This window comes from Dreissena polymorpha, chromosome 7 (genome assembly GCF_020536995.1).
Source record: "Dreissena polymorpha isolate Duluth1 chromosome 7, UMN_Dpol_1.0, whole genome shotgun sequence".
NCBI lineage: Eukaryota > Metazoa > Mollusca > Bivalvia > Myida > Dreissenidae > Dreissena > Dreissena polymorpha.
Window position 1 is genome coordinate 84,458,066 of NC_068361.1, and position 18,895 is coordinate 84,476,960.

General features: G+C 34.2%; 2 protein-coding genes across 5 annotated transcripts in view; one reads left to right on the top strand and one right to left on the bottom strand.

Annotated features, from left to right (window-relative positions):
• Positions 1 to 18,895, top strand: part of LOC127837734 (ecotropic viral integration site 5 ortholog-like) — a 310,389-nt gene that overhangs the window by 222,227 nt on the left and 69,267 nt on the right. The window lies entirely within an intron of this gene.
• Positions 2,260 to 18,895, bottom strand: part of LOC127839887 (uncharacterized) — a 34,773-nt gene continuing 18,137 nt past the window's right edge. The window contains exons 12-17 of the mRNA XM_052368279.1: positions 15,909 to 15,968; positions 14,988 to 15,116; positions 13,589 to 13,671; positions 11,647 to 11,774; positions 9,196 to 9,319; positions 2,260 to 8,489 (exon numbers count right to left, since the gene is read on the bottom strand). Of these exons, the coding sequence (XP_052224239.1) occupies positions 8,365 to 8,489; positions 9,196 to 9,319; positions 11,647 to 11,774; positions 13,589 to 13,671; positions 14,988 to 15,116; positions 15,909 to 15,968 (649 nt within the window). The 3' untranslated portion in view covers positions 2,260 to 8,364. The remainder of the gene's footprint in view (positions 8,490 to 9,195; positions 9,320 to 11,646; positions 11,775 to 13,588; positions 13,672 to 14,987; positions 15,117 to 15,908; positions 15,969 to 18,895) is intronic.

Here is an 18,895-nt window from a genome sequence, read left to right on the forward strand (position 1 = left end):
AATAGAAAATAGAATTCAGAGATTAAGATGTTAGACTAGTAACAAAACCATGAACAATGTTTTCCATTTGGATATGTGTTACCTGTTTATTTGACCCTTTACCACTTAGACAAGTATTTTGAAGCACTTATAGCCCTTACAAAGATAAATTTGATTAAAGACCTTTCTTACTAAATTCAAGTTTTAAAGGCTTAATTTCCAACCCTTAGATACTGATGAGCAGCAAACAGCGTAAAACCTGAACAGACTGCGAGTTACTCGCAGGCTGATCTGTTTTTATGCTGTTTGCACATAGCCATTTTCACTGTTTTTGAGTGGGAAAGGGTAGAGTCGGTAGATTTCTTATATATTTGCCTAAAATTATCCCATGTTATTATTAAAACGTTACTCTGTGTAATGTATATAATTTTCAAGTACTTTGATTCTTAAATCTATATTATAATTGTTTTGTACTATTGAAAAATTGTTTTACCAAACGGAAATGTTATAATATTGAGTTTATAATGAAAAAAAGACCATACAAACAAAACAATATTTATTTTCTAAAACAACTTTGAAATTAGTTACCGGTTGTTTTGTTAGAAACGTTATATGCACGCTAAAATTTAAAATGTATATTATATTTCTTTGGAAACTCTTAACAGTACATTTAGATTTTCTTTATATTATATGTTTATATTTGTTTATATTCATTTATTTAGGTTGTATGACAAATGGTAGTTTTGTGTGTGTATTTTGTATTTTTATTTACCTTTTTTCATATAGTTAGTTGCTTCAAAGAATATGAACTCTATTTGCAATAAAGATAAACATGTAAAAGTGTTTGTATATTTTACTGTTTGGACAACAAATAACGCTTTCATCTTGTTCTTACATCGAGTAATAAAGTGACATATGTTAATATATGTAAATATGTACCGTATAAAGTACTTTTTATGCCCCCGGTAGGGTGGCATATAGCAGTTGAACTGTCCGTCAGTCCGTCCGAAAACATTAACATTGGCCACAACTCTTGCAATATTGAAAATAGCAACTTGATATTTGGCATGCATGTGTATCTCATGAAGCTGCACATTTTGAGTGGTGAAAGGTCAAGGTCGTTCTTCAAGGTCAAAAGTAAAAAAATACAATCCAAGGGAAGTAATAAAATTTAAAAGGGAGATAATTTCTAAACCTGCCAAATGATATATTGAAATTGTATTTCAAAGCGGCGCAATAGGGGGCATTGTGTTTCTGACAAACACATCTCTTTTATTTCTCTAAGTTTTCAGACACCCTCTTTTTTAGCCAAAATAATTATTTTTTGTGACAATTTTTCGGACACCCAGATTTCCCCCAATAATAAATGACTCTAAATTTTCAGACAATTGCATTGTTTTCACAAATCATTTGAATCATTTGTGTTCATCTGGTGGCACAGCACACAATTGTCATGTGAATTACAACCTGATAACATCATAAAACACAGCAGAAGAATGAAGAAGTAATTGGACCGTTAAATTTGCCTAATCTGGGAAAATATATAGGTATACAACTAATGGACAATGGCTTCACCCCATAGAAAATATATAGGTATACTTTTATGGACAATGGCTTCACCCAATATAGATATACAACTAATGGACAATGGCTTCACCCAATAATTGTGTTGGCACAGGCTAATCGGGGACGACAATTTCCGCTTTTATGACATTTTTCGTTTAAATGAATTCTCTTCTTAGCAAAAATCCAATTTAGGCTGAAAGTGTTGTCCCTTATTAGCCTGTGCGGACAACTCTTTAGGCACATGCATTATGCCTAGTTTTCACAGAACACGACTTATATAGGTATACAACTAATGGACAATGGCTTCACCCAATAATTAATGAAGTGGTCATAGTAAGAAAACGATAAGTTCTGAGTAATGCATTCGTGCTTTTTGGTGTAAATTCGCCCAGAAACAACTGAATGATGTTTATTAGTACAAAATATGTTAATTTGATTGATTATGAAAATGCATTGGGTATATTGTCAGTGCTTCTCTACAATTTCTCTGACACTGTATTATGGGAATATTTTTAAGTATCTAAATTTAAGAGTAATTACGGTATGCTTTCTGGACTTCACTGGTTATTCAAAAGACTGACAAGTGCAATAACAGTTTACATGTCATGATATTTTTACATAAAAAAGGAACAGTGACACATGATTTTTAAACTGGACTTAATATAAAATTAAGAGTAATCATTATTTATGGCTCTGCCAACAACTCCAAGGCTATGAGGTTAATACTGAATTTAATGACAAATAATAACATATCTAAAACAACCAACATAAAACAACAATATTAGATATGGATAAACTTGTTTTATGATTTCTGGCTGAGTGTACATGCATGCAAAAAGAGAATTTTTATGCAAACAAATATCAACCATTGAATTAGGTTTCCATAATTAAATCCCGTTTTCAAAGAACAAACCATGTTTGTGTGATACTAGTATACGGTATTTAACTCTTTCAGTGCTAGAACCGAATTTGGAAGGTCTTTGCAAACAGTTTGGATCCAGGTGAGACGCCACAGAACGTGGCGTGGCGTCTCATGAGGATCTAAACTGTTTGCTATTCTGATAGTATTCTTTGAAAAAAAATCGAAGAAAATGCTAATTTTAGAAATTCAGCAGACGACATTTTAGCAGACGACAAATTTCCCAGCATGCAAAGGGTTAATGATATAATTTTGTGCAGCAGCCATGTATGTATGATATAATATTGTTATTTCAGACCCAATGAATAAAATCCCAAACAATGTTATTACATGTATAAACTGGTACAGTATATAACTAACCACAATTACAGTGTTGACCAAACTTTGACGTACAAATTTAATTAAAGTGGTTTAACTTAAAAGGGTATTTATGAATTTTGTGTGGAAAACAATTATTTATCATCGGTTTTTAAGTACAGTATTTAATAAATGGGATCAAAATATAGTTTTGGAAAAAGTTTTTATATAATAATATTATTTCTGTATTGCGTAGAAGCAAAATATTGTGAAAAAAAGAATTTGTGAGTCATAAACACAACATACCCTGAATGGTATTGGATAGCCTTTCTTGAAGACATCAAGGTCAAACTAACAGATGGGTAATGTGGGTGGATGGGTGAGAGTGAAAAACAACTGAGCAAGTATGACGACTTCTCACAAGCAGTGATGGTGCTAATTAACATGTCATTAATGGGTGGTTGGAAATTCTCCCAAGACCAGAGCAGTAGCTTCTTAACCAGTAACAGACAGAATGCTGGGCAGGATTGTTATCACGATGATGGGGCTTTATAACAATTTTTAAAATGATGCCAGATATTTGGGCTATCCAGTACCACTTAATACAGCACTTTGCATTACAACACAAATAAACATTTAAGTAATGTTAAAAATATACCTGTATATTTTTCAGAGATCATGTTGTTGTTTTTTAACATTAAATCTCTTTTGAATGTAAGATTAGCTTACACAGCAAAACATTGTTCACAAAATCATTCTACAATGGATGAAATAAATTAACAGAGAAAAGGTCAAAACAAACAGCAATACCGTACTTACAAAATCAAATTTGACTATGCTTGCAAATCAAACATTAATACATTAAACTGTTGTCTTGTTTCCATGACAAAATGCTTACTTTTTGTCAAAATTTAATATTATTCACACAAACATGTTTGTAATCAATTTTATAAACCCTGTAACAAAAAGTTATTTGAGCAAATACTGTTTATCATCCACTTAAGACCAATTCCTATATACACATATATAACTAAAAAAGTTTAAATAGTTCATTATTAACATTCGATCAATTTTGGCGGGGAGCTACATGACATCCTGATGGTAGCTACATAATAAGCAATTTGATAATGTCTAGTAGTATATAAATAGTGGTGACATGGTGCACATTTGAATACATTCTAGCCTGAGAAATAAAAGAGCAATATAGCAGCTAAAGCATGAGATCACTCAATAAATAGAGAGCTCTATAAATAATTTATTATTTGTAAATACTTCCTTTATATATAATATATTTATATGTGTTTATTTATTTTTGTAAATAATCTATCTACAATATATGCATAATAATTTTGTAAATATATATGTATATATTTTTGTCAAATACAAACAAATCTATATACTATTATTATTCACACTTACATAACAAGCAACACACAAGATAAATTACAACAAGAGGGCCTGAAAGGCCCAAAGTCGCTCACCTGAAATAACAAGATATTATTGGGACAAATCTTCTGACCAAGTTTCACGAAGATCGGAAAATAAATGTGGCCTCTAGAGTGTAAACAATTAGGTTTTACTATAGCCAATAAGGAAAAATGCCCTGCCCCCTGGCAGCCATGTTTTTCAACCAACCGGCATCATTTTTGAAATCGTCCAAGATATTATCGGGATGAATCTTCTGACCAAGTTTCATGAAGATCGGACAGTAAATGTGGCCTCTAGAGTGTTAACAAGATTTTACTATAGCCATATTAGGAAAAATGTCCCACCCCTTGGAAGCCATTTTTTTCAAGCAAACATAATTATTTTCGAACTCATCCAAGATATCATTGCGACCAATCTTCTGACCAAATTTCATGAAGATTGGACAATAAATGTGGCCTCTAGAGGTAACAAGGTTTTACTATTGTCATATATAGCCATATAAGGAAAAATGCCCCGCCCCTGGTGGCCATGTTTTTAAAGCAACCAAAACCATTTTCTAACGCATCCAAGATATCATTTGGAAAAATCTTCTGACCAAGTTTCATGATGATCGGAAAATAAATGTGACCTCTAGAGTGTTAACAAGGTTTTACTATAGCCATATAAGGAAAATAGCCCCGCCCCCGTGGTGGCCATGTTTTTCAACCAACCGGCATCATTTTTTAACTTGTCCAAGATATTATTGGGATGAATATTTCATCAAGATTGGACAATAAATGTGGCCTCTAGAGTGTTAACAAGGTTTTACTATAGCCATATAAGGAATGTTTTTCAACCAACCGGCATCTTTTTCGAACTCGTCCAAGATATTATTGGGATGAATCTTCTGACTAAGTTTCATGAAGATTGAACAATAAATGTGGCCTCTAGATTGTTAACAAGATTTTACTATAGCCATAAATAGCCATATAAGGAAAAATGCCCCACCCCTGGTGGCCATGTTTTTCAAGCGCAAAGGTTACCATTTTTGAACTCATCCATGATATCAGTGGGACAAATCTGAGCAAGTTTCATGAAGATCGGAAAATAAATGTGGCCTCTAGAGTGTTAACAAGGTTTTACTATAGCCAAATAAGGAAAAATGCCCCTCCCCCTGGCGGCCATGTTTTTCAACCGACCGGCATCATTTTCAAACTCGTCCAAGATATTATTGGGATGAATCTTCTGACCAAGTTTTATGAAGATTAGACAATAAATGTGGCCTCTAGAGTGTTAACAAGATTTTACTATAGCCATATATAGCCATATAAGGAAAAATGCCCCGCCCCTTGGCAGCCATGTTTTTCAAGCAAACGTAACCATTTTCAAACTCATCCAAGATATCATTGAAACCAATCTTCTGACCAAATTTCATGAAGATTGGACAATAAATGTTGCCTCTAGAGAGTTAACAAGGCGAATGTTGACGCCGCACAATGGACAACGGACGACAGACAAAAAGCGATCACAAAAGCTCACCATGAGCACGTTCTGCTCAGGTGAGCTAAAAATGAACATTTCACAATGACATGGTAATCACTGTTGAATTTATTAAGAAATAATACTCAATTTATTCGCATCAAAACGTCATAGATGTTCATAGAAAAAAGTAAAATTATTTTTCTTCCATCAATATCCGAACATTAACAAATGAAAATCCTATGGTAGAAACATAGCTTCATTCACAAACTGTGGGGAAGCCTTTTTAACGTGTTTAACATGGCATAACAATGTCATCTTATTGTCTTGATCACCAAATACAACAATTAATGATTGAAGAAGGAGAACAATAGGCACATATCAATTAAAGATCTTTTTGTTTGGTTTCTACATATAGCTATCCACATGTAACTTTTTTAACAGGCGCCTACCATTTAACCCTCTCCCTCTGAGAAGCAAAGTAAAAATGGCATTTGCAACCAGCATAAAACCTGAATAGCCTGGGAGTAACTTGCAGTCTGTTCAGGTTTTATGCTGTTTGCTGCTCATCAGTATCTAAGGGTTGGAAATGAAGCCTTTAAAACTTGATGCTAGTAAAGAAGATTTTAAATGTAATTAGATTTTCTAAGGGACTACAAACGCATCAATGTGTGTTTATAAGGGGCAAAGGGTTAAGGCTTGAGAATCTGCGTTTCTAAGCCTCACTAAAAAGACTCAGTACCTAAGTGCCTGGTTTAAAATGAGCAAATGTTAATGTTGCACCTCTTCATTTAACAAAAGTGCAGCAAGGTTATAATGCAAGAGTATTTAGAAATCATCTCGAATATTGCTCCAATTAAGTTAGTATATTAAACAGGTTTATTTTGTTAGCCATAATATTGTCACAAATTATTTAATATAATAACAAACACAGAACCAGTCCAATGTTACAAAACTTTACAGAACAATTATGAGTACCAGCATATGAAGTAGGGATTCAGCTATAGCTGTATGGAAGGGTTGGGCTCTTCCAATTGTATGCCCAACCATTTTATAATATATAAGTCCCCCCACCTTCCAAATGTATGCCCCACCCTTTAAAAATATTGCTCCAGCCTTTTTGATACTCTTTTGATTGTTATTGTCCTTGTAAAGAAAAATCTAGCATGTTTTTATTTGCTTTTTGACCATATTAATGAGAAACATACAGTATAAGCATCAAATTATTTTTAACTGGAACATTTTCTCAATTATATGTTGAATGAATGCTTTCATATAAAACTGAAGTCGAAACAGCACAATAAAGTCAATTACAATGTACAAAGTTCAAAGCAGAGATTACAATAAAATGATTTACAGTGCTCCTTTTTATGCCCCTCCCCCCTGCCATTATTTTATTCTCGCTAAATCACTTTTAAAGTGTACAGATTTCCTTAGCTTGCAAAATAAAACAGTCAATTCCTTACCACAATACAATATACATTACAACAAGCCCACAAAACAACAAACAACCTAATATATATTTTCCTTATTTCATTCACTTTCAAAACTGTAATTATACTGTATACAAGAATGTTGTGGAACATTAACTCTTCGTCAACCATAACTAAAAAACAATCTTAACCCTTTCCCACTTAGAAGCAAAGTTAAAATGGCTATGTGCAAACAGCATAAAACCAGAACAGCCTGCTAGTAACTCGCAGTCTGTTCAGGCCTGATGCTGTTTGCTGCTCATCAGTGTCTCAAGGTTTGGAGATGAAGCTTTAAAAACTTGAATCTAGTAAGAACGTTCTTAAATTAAATGTACGTTTCTCAGGAACTAAAAATGCACGAAAATACATATCTAAGTGGGAAAGGGTTAAAAGTGATTACAAACACATGCAACTGTATACACGTACATCCCTCAACAAGATTGAATTCTGGTTAAAACTTTTAATCACAATTTTGCAAAGGTATTCACTTACAACATCACAGTAACATTCTTTTATCACACTGTGCTTAACACTAAACCTCTATTTTAACCCATTTATGCCTAGTGGACTCTCCCATCCTTCTTAATTGGATCAATTTATTTCCAAAATTAGGGATGTCTAGTATATTTATTTCTATATTTAGAATATTTCCTACAGAAATTCCTTTCAGCAAACAGCGCAGACCCAAATGAGATGCCGCATCATGCGGTGTCTCATCTGGGTCTACGATGTTTGCAAAGGCCTTTTTCTAGACGCTGGCCTAGACACTAGGCATAAATGGGTTAACATCACACCAGTTTACTCTAGATAATAATACAGCACATTAATTCCACTGCAAAATTGTCCATGATATTGGGTGTATACAAATCTATAAAAGGAGTTACATTACTGTTAAAAAAACGATAATATGTCCAATAAAAACAGGATTGTTTGGTGTAAGACCTTGTTAGCATTAAAATTAATTAAGTTTTAGAGCTATTCCTTAGCTTATAAGCAATTGTTTAGCGTTTGGATGTTTAGGTATTAACAAATTCATTCAATATCTCCCTCTTTGCAGGCCAGAATGCCTTATCAGTCTTCTTGTTACATACACTGAAATGACCTTCTGGCTTTCATGCAACAATCATCTGCTGAGAGCCAGAATGCCTTATCAGCCTTCTAAGCACATACACTGATAGGACCTTCTGACTTTCAATGAAAATATTCTGCAAAACAGTTGTTGGTCATCAATGTGTCATTGCCTTATCAACCGGCCACCTGTACAGGCTGCTGTGCTGCCATGGCAACAAGGGAGTCGCGGTAACTAGGGGTCACAAGGTCAGCACTCTTTATACACTGGGATAATGCGTAGTCACACGGCAACTGTCGTTCTACAATGGGAATGTTGCAACAACTTGAAATGACATATTTGATGTATTTATGGCCAATTACCTGTTTTGGTGACCCACTATGCAGATTCAATGACCTTTTCAATTTGTGTTCTAACTATTTAATTTTTGTAATCTTCTATGACGTTTCTTTGCGCTAATATTTTTAAAATTTCATTGAACATTTATACAAAATATAAGGAATATTAAATATTATAATCATGGTTTTTGTCACAAAGCATACTGCAATTGTACCCGGGTTATATGATGTAGTTAAAATAATGCATTTTTTTTGGCATCATGTATTCAGAATATAATGTAAGGGTCACATAAATTACAAGTTTAAATGACTCAACAATTGTATTTCATTTGTATATTCAAAATAAAGCAAATCTACCGTCAGTTGAAATAAGTCTCATTTAACAGCACCCAAAATGGGTAGTAAAACGTGAAGTCAAGTACATATGGACTTGAAAATAATACAATATTTCTCATAAAAACATTTAACTTGAAACGAGTCGTTATTGTGTATACATATACATGGCATATTCTACAGCCATCACTGGTTCCTTTCTCTATTTATCCCCCCAAAATGGGTCTAAAAACAATACAGAGAAAATACTTATATAAAACATTTATTTTGTAACCCGCAGGCTGTATCTAAAAAATGCGTATCTAAGTTGTAGATGTTAACATGGTGAATACCAACCGGTCTCAGTCCAGTGCTGCTGTGCTATGAAGGTGAGGGCGGGCACACAGTACTGGGAGACCCCTACCGCATCCACATTGGCCGAGTTGGACAACCAGACAGGCAACACCACATGGGCGTAGTGCTGGAAACACAATACCTTGATCACACTACCTTAATTACTGCACCCAACTCAAATGACAATATCAGGCAATTTTGGACAATCCACTGTTCCCAACTCAAATAACAATCTTCGGACATCTTCTACAATCCACTGTACCCAACTCAAATGACTATCTTGGGCAATTTTGGACAATCCACTGATACTACTCAAATGAAATCTTGGGCAATTTTGGACAATCCACTGTACCCAACTCAAATGACAATATTGGGCTTTCTTATACAATCCACTGTTCTCAACTTAAATGACAATCTTGGGCTATCTTATACAATCCACTGTACCCAACTTAAATGACAATCCTGGGCAATCTTATACAATCCACTGTACCCAACTCAAATGACAATCCTGGGCTATCTTATACAATCCACTGTACCCAACTCAAATGACAATCCTGGGCAATCTTATACAATCCACTGTACCCAACTCAAATGACAATCTTGGGCTATCTTATACAATCCACTGTACCCAACTTAAATGACAAGCTTGGGCTATCTTACACAATCCACTGTTTCCAACTTAAATGACAATCTTGGGCTATCTTATACAATCCACTGTACCCAACTTAAATGACAATCTTGGGCTATCTTATACAATCCACTGTTCTCAACTTAAATGACAATCTTGGGCAATCTTATACAATCCACTGTACCCAACTCAAATGACAAGCTTGGGCTATCTTATACAATCCACTGTACCCAACTCAAATGACAATCTTGGGCTATCTTATACAATCCACTGTACCCAACTTAAATGACAATCTTGGGCAATCGTATACAATCCACTGTACCCAACTCAAATGACAAGCTTGGGCTATCTTATACAATCCACTGTTCTCAACTTAAATGACAAGCTTGGGCTATCTTATACAATCCACTGTTTCCAACTTAAATGACAATCTTGGGCAATCTTATATCTACACAATCCATTGTTCCCAACTCAAATGACCATCTTGGGCAATCTTATACAATCCACTGTTCCCAACTCAAATGACCATCTTGGGCAATCTTATACAATCCACTGTAACCAACTCAAATGACCATCTTGGGCAATCTTATACAATCCACTGTTCCCAACTCAAATGACCATCTTGGGCAATCTTATACAATCCACTGTAACCAACTCAAATGACCGTCTTGGGCAATCTTATACAATCCACTGTTCCCAACTCAAATGACCATTTTGGGCAATCTTATACAATTCACTGTGCCCAACTCAAATGACCATTTTTGGCAATCTTATACAATCCCTGTACCCAACTCAAATGACAATCTTTGGCAATCCAAATTGCAACAGCACATGGTTGCAGGTGTTTAGTGGATAAAATGTCCACAAAAGCATTTGGGCAGATGTCTATGGTGATTCCAGTATTCTCTCAGTTACGTCGTAACAGGATATACAGTAAATAAGACTATTGCCAAGCAATTATAAGTCCCCTACCGGTGAAACTCCACCATTTTCTGCAATATTTCTAGTCTATTTGTTGCCATAGCAACCAGAATTATTGACGTAGGAACACAATGAAATGACGTGCATAATCTCCATATTGCCATCTATCCATGTTTCAAGTTTCATGCAAAAATAGGATGAACTTTTAAAGTTATCGCAGGATCCACTATTTTCAGCAATATTTCGAGTCTTTTTGTTTATATTTCTAATCTATTTGTTGCCATAGCAACCAGAATTATTGACGTAGGAACAAAATTAAATGACGTGCATAATCTCCATATTGCCATCTGTCCATGTATCAAGTTTCATGAAAAAATAGGAAGAAGTTTTAAATTTATCGCAGGATCCAGAAAAGTGTGACGGAGTGACGCACAGAGCGCAAACCATAAGTCTCCTCCAGTTTCACCGGTAGGGGACAATAAATTGAGACAACAACCATATGGGCATAGTACTGTAAATGAGGGTGAACGAAAATGAAAAATGTGATTCCTTACTCACTGTGTGCTTTAAGAACACCTGACACAAACAATATGAAATTCAATCATCATCAATTCTTCATAACTTTTAACATGTTTTAAACTCATATTTGCCATAAGACTCTTGATAAGAAAGGGCCCATGTCTGGCAAACTCTGCTGCTACCTCATCCATGCCTTTGAAAGGCGACCCATTTCAATGAACAAATCTTGAAACAAATTAAAGCTTTTTCAAAAAGAAAATTATTATACTGGTACAGTGGTATATTAAATTTGCAAGGCGACGTATTACAATTAGCAAAGCTGGTAACAAAGCTTTTTCAATAAGAAAACATACTGGTGTAATGGACTTTCAGTTATGCTAACTCACCTGTGGATATCCCACACATTTGTCCAACCTCAGCAGTTCGGCGGGTGTGATGCGGTAGATACACCCCTCCACAGACCTCAGTGGGTTGAACTCCAGATTGGCGAATCCACCGGCCTCTTCACTTGTACCTGACAAACAACACACACTTACAAGAACAGGATCCCATATCATATAACATTGTATCACAAATTAAAGTTACAATGCCTATTTTTGTGCCAAGCCTCAATCACTATGATTTGTAAATTTCAGAACATGTAATGCGATTCATTTTCCTCTCAATTTCAGCACATGTAATGCTATTCATTTTCTCTAAATTTCAGCTCATGTAATGCTATTCATTTCCTCTAAATTTCAGCTCATGTAATGCTATTCATTTCCTCTTAATTTCAGCTAGTGCTATTCTATTCATTTTCACTAAATTTCAGCTAGTGTTATTCTATGCATTTCCTCAAAATTTCGGCTAGTGCTATTCTATTAATTTCCTCTAAATTTCAGCTAGTGCTATTCTATTCATTTTCACTAAATTTCAGCTAATGTTATTCTATATATTTCCTCTAAATTTCAGCTAGTATTATTCTATGCATTATCACTAAATTTCAGCTAGTGCTATTCTATTCATTTTTACTAAACATCAGCTAGTGCTATTTTATTCATTTCCTCTAAATTTCAGCTAGTGTTATTCTATTCATTTTCACTAAATTTCAGCTAATGCTATTCTATTCATTTTCACTAAATTTCAGCAAGTGCTATTCTATTCATTTTCACTAGATTTCAGCTAGTGTTGTTCTATTTATTTCCTCTAGCATTCAGCTAGTGTATTCTATTCATTATCACTAAATTTCAGCTAGTGCTATTCTATTCATTTTCAATAAACATCAGCTAGTGCTATTCTTTTCATTTTCACTTAACATCAGCTAGTGCTATTCTATTCATTTTCACTAAACATCAGCTAGTGCTATTCTATTCATTTTCACTAAACATCTGCACATGTAATTTTGTTCATTTCCTTTAACTCTTTCAAATATCCTTTATTTTTAGTTAACCTGTTTCGGTTTAATGCTGTTTGCTACTCATCATTATCTTTAGGATGGAAATGGAGACTTTCAAACTTAAATCTATTTAGAAAGGACTACAATTTAATTTGATTTTCTGAAGGACGTCAAATGCTGGTATAAGGGGTAAAGGGTTATCTGGGAGTCTCAGTCAATTGCTTATTCTTAACCCTTTTCTGCTCTGAGAAGCACAATGAAATGGCTGTATGCACAAAGCATAAAACCTTAAAAGCCTGCGAGTAACTTGCAGGCTGTTCTGATTTCTGCTGCAAAGTGTTGCAAATGAAGCCTTTAAAACTTAAATCTATTAAGGAAAGTTTTTAATTTAATTTGATTTTGTTAGGAACTTCAAATTGGTCAAATGCATATCTGAGAGGTAAAGGGTTAAGTTTAACGTCAGTCTGGCACATTGCCAATCTGATTGACGACAATCTCAATCAGCCCTTTTAGAGTGTCACATCTTGCAAACCAGTCGGGATGCTCGAGTTTGGATTTTAAAATGAGGCCCCTCTGGAAAAACTGGGCTTAATGCATGTGCGTTAAGTATTGTCCTAGATTTTAAGCAACAATTGAATTATTTGGTTTTAAGACAGTCTATTCTAAACAAAAATTTAGTTTAGGCAGAAAGTATTGTCCCTTATTAGCCTGTGTGGACTGAACAGGCTTATTTGAAATGACACTAAACACATATGCATTAAGTCCAGTTTCCCCAGAACATGGTCAAATCAATGCAACTGGTTTACAAATGATAACAAATTTATAAAGATGTACTGACACCATCTTCTGGTTTGTATGGATGTGAGGAAGTTATCATTGTTGGGATTTCAATAGATTCTACAAAACAGAATGGATGTTCTTAATAACCGTTTGATTGTTACTATAAAGCGTACCTTTCTTGTTGAATACCAGGTTGAAGCCGAACAGCAGTCCCCAGTACCTGTGGTCTATCTCTCGTTGAATGTAGCTTCCCAGCCTGTGCGCAATCATACAGACAAGCCTCATTATAGGAAAACTGGGCTTTATGCAAGTGTGATAAGTGTCTTCCCAGATAAGCCTGTGCAGTTTGCACAGGCTAATCAGGAATGACACTTTCCGCCTTAACTATATTTTTGCTAAAAAGAGTCTTCCTTAAAACAAAAAATACAATAAAAACTGAAAGAGTTGTCCATGATTAGTCTGTGCAAACTGCACAGGCTAATCTGCCTCAACACTTAACGCCCATGTATTAAGTCCGGTTTTCCCAGAATGAGTCTTATACTATGACAGTAAGACACTTGTAATATAAATATGCACATGTTATACTATGACAGTAAGACACTTGTAATATAAATATGCACATGTTATACTATGACAGTAAGACACTTGTAATATAAATATGCACATGTTATACTATGACAGTAAGACACTTGTAATATAAATATGCACATGTTATACTATGACAGTAAGACACTTGTAATATAAATATGCACATGTTATACTAGGACAGTAAGACACTTGTAATATAAATATGCACATGTTATACTATGACAGTAAGACACTTGTAATATAAATATGCACATGTTATACTAGGACAGTAAGACACTTGTAATATAAATATGCACATGTTATACTATGACAGTAAGACACTTGTAATATAAATATGCACATGTTATACTATGACAGTAAGACACTTGTAATATAAATATGCACATGTTATACTATGACAGTAAGACACTTGTAATATAAATATGCACATGCACAGCTGTGTTTTTATGTGAAGGAACAATTCAAGCAAGTTTTAATGTTATACACTTACAATTCTAGGAAAACTTCATAAGACAAGTTATAGTCTACCGACTGACAACAAATGTCAATTTTCATACCAGTTTACTTATCTGCTATGGAGGTGTTCGGGTTGTAAGGGACAAAAGACCGCTCTGTATTGCAATAAATTGTTCTACATTTGAAGTTTATACATTAATATAACATTTCTTTCATAATTATTGAGGCCAACACAATGAGTCATGTTCTGAGAAAACTGGGCATAATGCATGTGCGTAAAGTGTTGTCCCAGATTAGCCTGTGCAGTCTGGACAGGCTATTCAGGGACGACACTTTCCGCATAAATTGGATTTTTGCTAAGAAGAGACTTCTTTTAAACGAAAAATGTCATAAAAGCAAAAAGTGTCGTCCCTGATTAGCCTGTGCGGACTGGGACAACACTTTATGCACATGCATTATGACTAGTTTTCTCAGAATCCGACTCCAATGATAAATTAGAGCGTTTTACGGAGATCTAGAGTGCCAAACCTGTGAGGGTTCATGTCAGGCCCATAGGCAAAGTAGTAGAGATATCCCGCGGGAGGTCGGGCATTGATGGTGAAACACAGGGGAGGGAACGTGGGTCTGGGGTCACCAATGTGGGAGTTCTGCCCATGTCTGAAAACACAAAGGAGCATTATAAATTAGTAGAGATATCCCGCATCGGTCGGGCATTGATGGTGAAACACAGGGGAGGGAACGTGGGTCTGGGGTCACCAATGTGGGAGTTCTGCCCATGTCTGAAAACACAAAGGAGCATTATAAAGTAGTAGATTATCCCGCAGGAGTCGGGCATTGATTATGAAACAAAGGGGAGGGAACGTGGGTCTGGGATCACCAATGTGGGAGTTCTGCCCATGTCTGACAACACAAAGAAGCATTATAAAGTAATATTGATATCCTGCGGGAGCTCGGGCGTTTTTTATGAAACAAAGGGGAGGGTCTGGAGTCACCAATGTGGGGGTTCTGTCCACGTGCAAAACATAGCATCTTCAGTAACAAAATGATAATTTATTGCATATACTACTGATGATTATAGAGTGCATAGCACACCTGATTATAACAATGAAACATCAAATGCCTTCTAAAAACATTACTACCATTATTTATTGGCTTAAAGAATTATAAATGATCATTTCCATTTGGACCCTCTAATATGAAATACATTTGATGTGGGCACTTCCAATACGCTAGAATATTGGATGCTAACAAAGTGCAAATGATAAAACATGATTGGATGTCATATACAGATAAAGAATACAAAATTTAAATAAATTATAAAAAATATGGCAGCAGTGTTTTAGTATTTCATCAAGTGTATTTCAGCTATGTTTTACAGCAGTTATGAATTTCATTCGGAGATTATTTTGCATTACCAAATTGAAAAAGCAATCACACTGGGGTACTTACTTTGTTTTTGACAGTGATTTTGAAGTGGCAACCACTTTCAGTTTGGAAACATCCTCCTCCCTACAGAATATCTAAACATATACACATGTCAGACAGGTATATGATTCATAATACATTATTTCAGTCTGATACAATTAATAATAAATTAATAATCATTTCCAATTTCAAAGAATACTGATCTTTCTTCCTTTTCTTCAATAATTTCATGTTTTTGCATTTAAATATTTGCATCATTGTAAGCTTCATTTTTTAGTAAGTTGAAATTAATATTGGCCAGTATAAGACCAGTGTTACTCCCATCTACAAATCTTTAACTCTAATATATTTCCCCAAATAAGATGAAGAAATCCAAAATGCCTAACCTAAAATCATGTACATCTAAACAACAAATGAAGCTAGGTAATATCAAATGAAAACATATGAGCCGCACTATGTAAAAAAAGGGATTTAAAGCATGTGCAAAAAGTGTTGTCCCAGATTAGCCTGTGCAGCCCACACAGGCTCATAAGGGACAACACTTTCCGCTTTTAATGTACTTTTTGTATCAAGGAAGACTGTTTTGACAATACCCAGATTAGGGGGAAAGTGTCATCCCTGATTTGCCTGATCAGCCTGTACAGACTGCACAGGCTAATCTGGGGCAACACTTTACACACTAGCACATGGGAATATGTATTTCAGCCACATTACTGGGCCCATATTCATAAAGCTCTGTGAGAAAATCCTTAGAAGTTCCTTTCTTTCACAAAATATCTTAAATCTCTGCCTATTTCAGTATTCATTTTTAACATTCACACGCTTAAAGCAAGGTAATGTTGCTACAAGGAATAATACTTTATATATCTGTAGAAGAAAATATTGCATGTGTTAAAAAATTGATATGAAATTCTAGACAGGATTCCTTATAGAAGCTTTGTGACTACCAGCCGTGCGCTAACTTAGGAAAGGTGCTTGGATTAAAAAAGGAACATGGTTTCCTTAATATAGATCAAATAATGCTTGTGTCGTACAGTACATTTATATTATACTATCATATCAAATTACAAATAAATGTAAAATGATGTCATAATTTTATCCTTTACAAACAAAAAAATACCTAGAAATGAATGACAAGAAATGAAATCACTACAAACATGATTTCCTAACATTTGTATTTACAGTAATAGTAAAACAACAATATATCAAAGTTGATTTAATTATTTGTTTAATTGCTGTTAATTTTACAATAATAAGAACAATATTATGTTTTTCATTTTTCAATAATAGACTTTCATGTTGTTAAATATGTATACTCCCGGGTGAAATATATATACCTACAAAATTTACCACAAAATCTAAGGGTGCTTTCAGATTGATATTACATTTTACTGTATGTTCAAATAGTAAAATAAATATACAAAGATTCACCATAAAAGCAAATACACAATTAATGTATCATGTACATGTATTTCTCTTAAATGCTTTTCACAATCTACAATACAAATAGCTTCAACTATGCTCTATCTATTTCAATGGCTACAATAATAGTATAATATATAAATTAAGAAAAATGGCTAGATTAATTATACATAGATGTAGGGGTTTTCCTGCTATTTAAAAAAGGCCGTAAAACGTACGCAAACTCAAAGCAAATGGTCCTTATCCCAAACCGAAATTGAAAAAAAAACAACAATTAAACAACATTTGTTTTTAGAAAGATGTGTCTTATAATTTTTATATCTCAAATTTATTTCATAAACATCTAATATAGTATATAACTTTATTCTAAAAGATTTTGATTTCCTTATTAGAATTATTATAAAGGGTTATATCAAATTATAGCTCTTCACAACTCAGTGGAATAAGCGCAAATTGCATTTTTTTATTGGCCAGGAAATGGCCTGATGTGTCAATATTTGTTGATAAATAATCCCAATTTGGGTCATTTTGTCCAAATATAATTCCCAATTTGGCAATTTTATCGATTTAAAAAATCCCAATTTGACCAGACTCCTTTTCCCCAAAATGGCTAGGAAACCCCCTGAGATGGGCACTTCTACCAAGCTACAGGATATTGTGAGGACACCAGAACTTCCCGCAAGTGATGGCTCCACGCATAACAATGCTATATACCTGATACATAGAATAGACACTTAGCATAGTTTTGCAATCAACCATCCTCTTTGCCAGTACATTCATCATGTTGTTATTTAGATGCTATATAGACAGCTGTATTTAATAGTATAAACTTTATATTAATTATGGCCTTTGAATGCCAAACAATTTGAATACATGTCAATGACAACAATAAAATCAGCACTGACCATGTTTTCAATATTGATACACTCCTTTTTTCATAACATCGGCTCATAATATTTGAATTTTCAGGCTGAATAGTTTCCATGTCTTTATTGAAACCCATGATAAATAGTTACTAAATATGGGAAATCTGGTGTTTCTCTTATTTTCCAAATACTTGAAGTCTACAGAAGAGAGAGAGTTTGCATTTTGTATGTGATTACACATGTACATTTCATGGCTGTCATTAATAGGCCACTGATAAGTGACCACATATTCCGCTATACCCATACCCTTTTGTCTTTCCCAAAACTTCCAGTCTTAATGTAGTTTTTTTGTAAATGTATATACAGTGAATCTAAATGTTCTGTTTAAATGCCTGCCCCCGTCCCCATGAAATGTAAACACTTTATTAGGGAATATATGGTAGTTCTTTTAAGTTGTTAATACTGAACCCAATATTATTCACGTCTTGATCTCTAATGGTCAAGTCTAATTGTACCGGTTAAAAATTGGGAAATATGCCTTGTTATAATAAATATTTTGCGTATTTCATTAATGTCAATTGTACAATTATGTTATAATAACTGTTTGAAATAATTAACAGTACTGAAGAACTTTCATGATTTTTGTAGCGAGAATTTGCTTGGGGATTAAAAACTTTCCGTAACACCACAGTTTAAACGAAAACACAAAAAACATTTAAAACT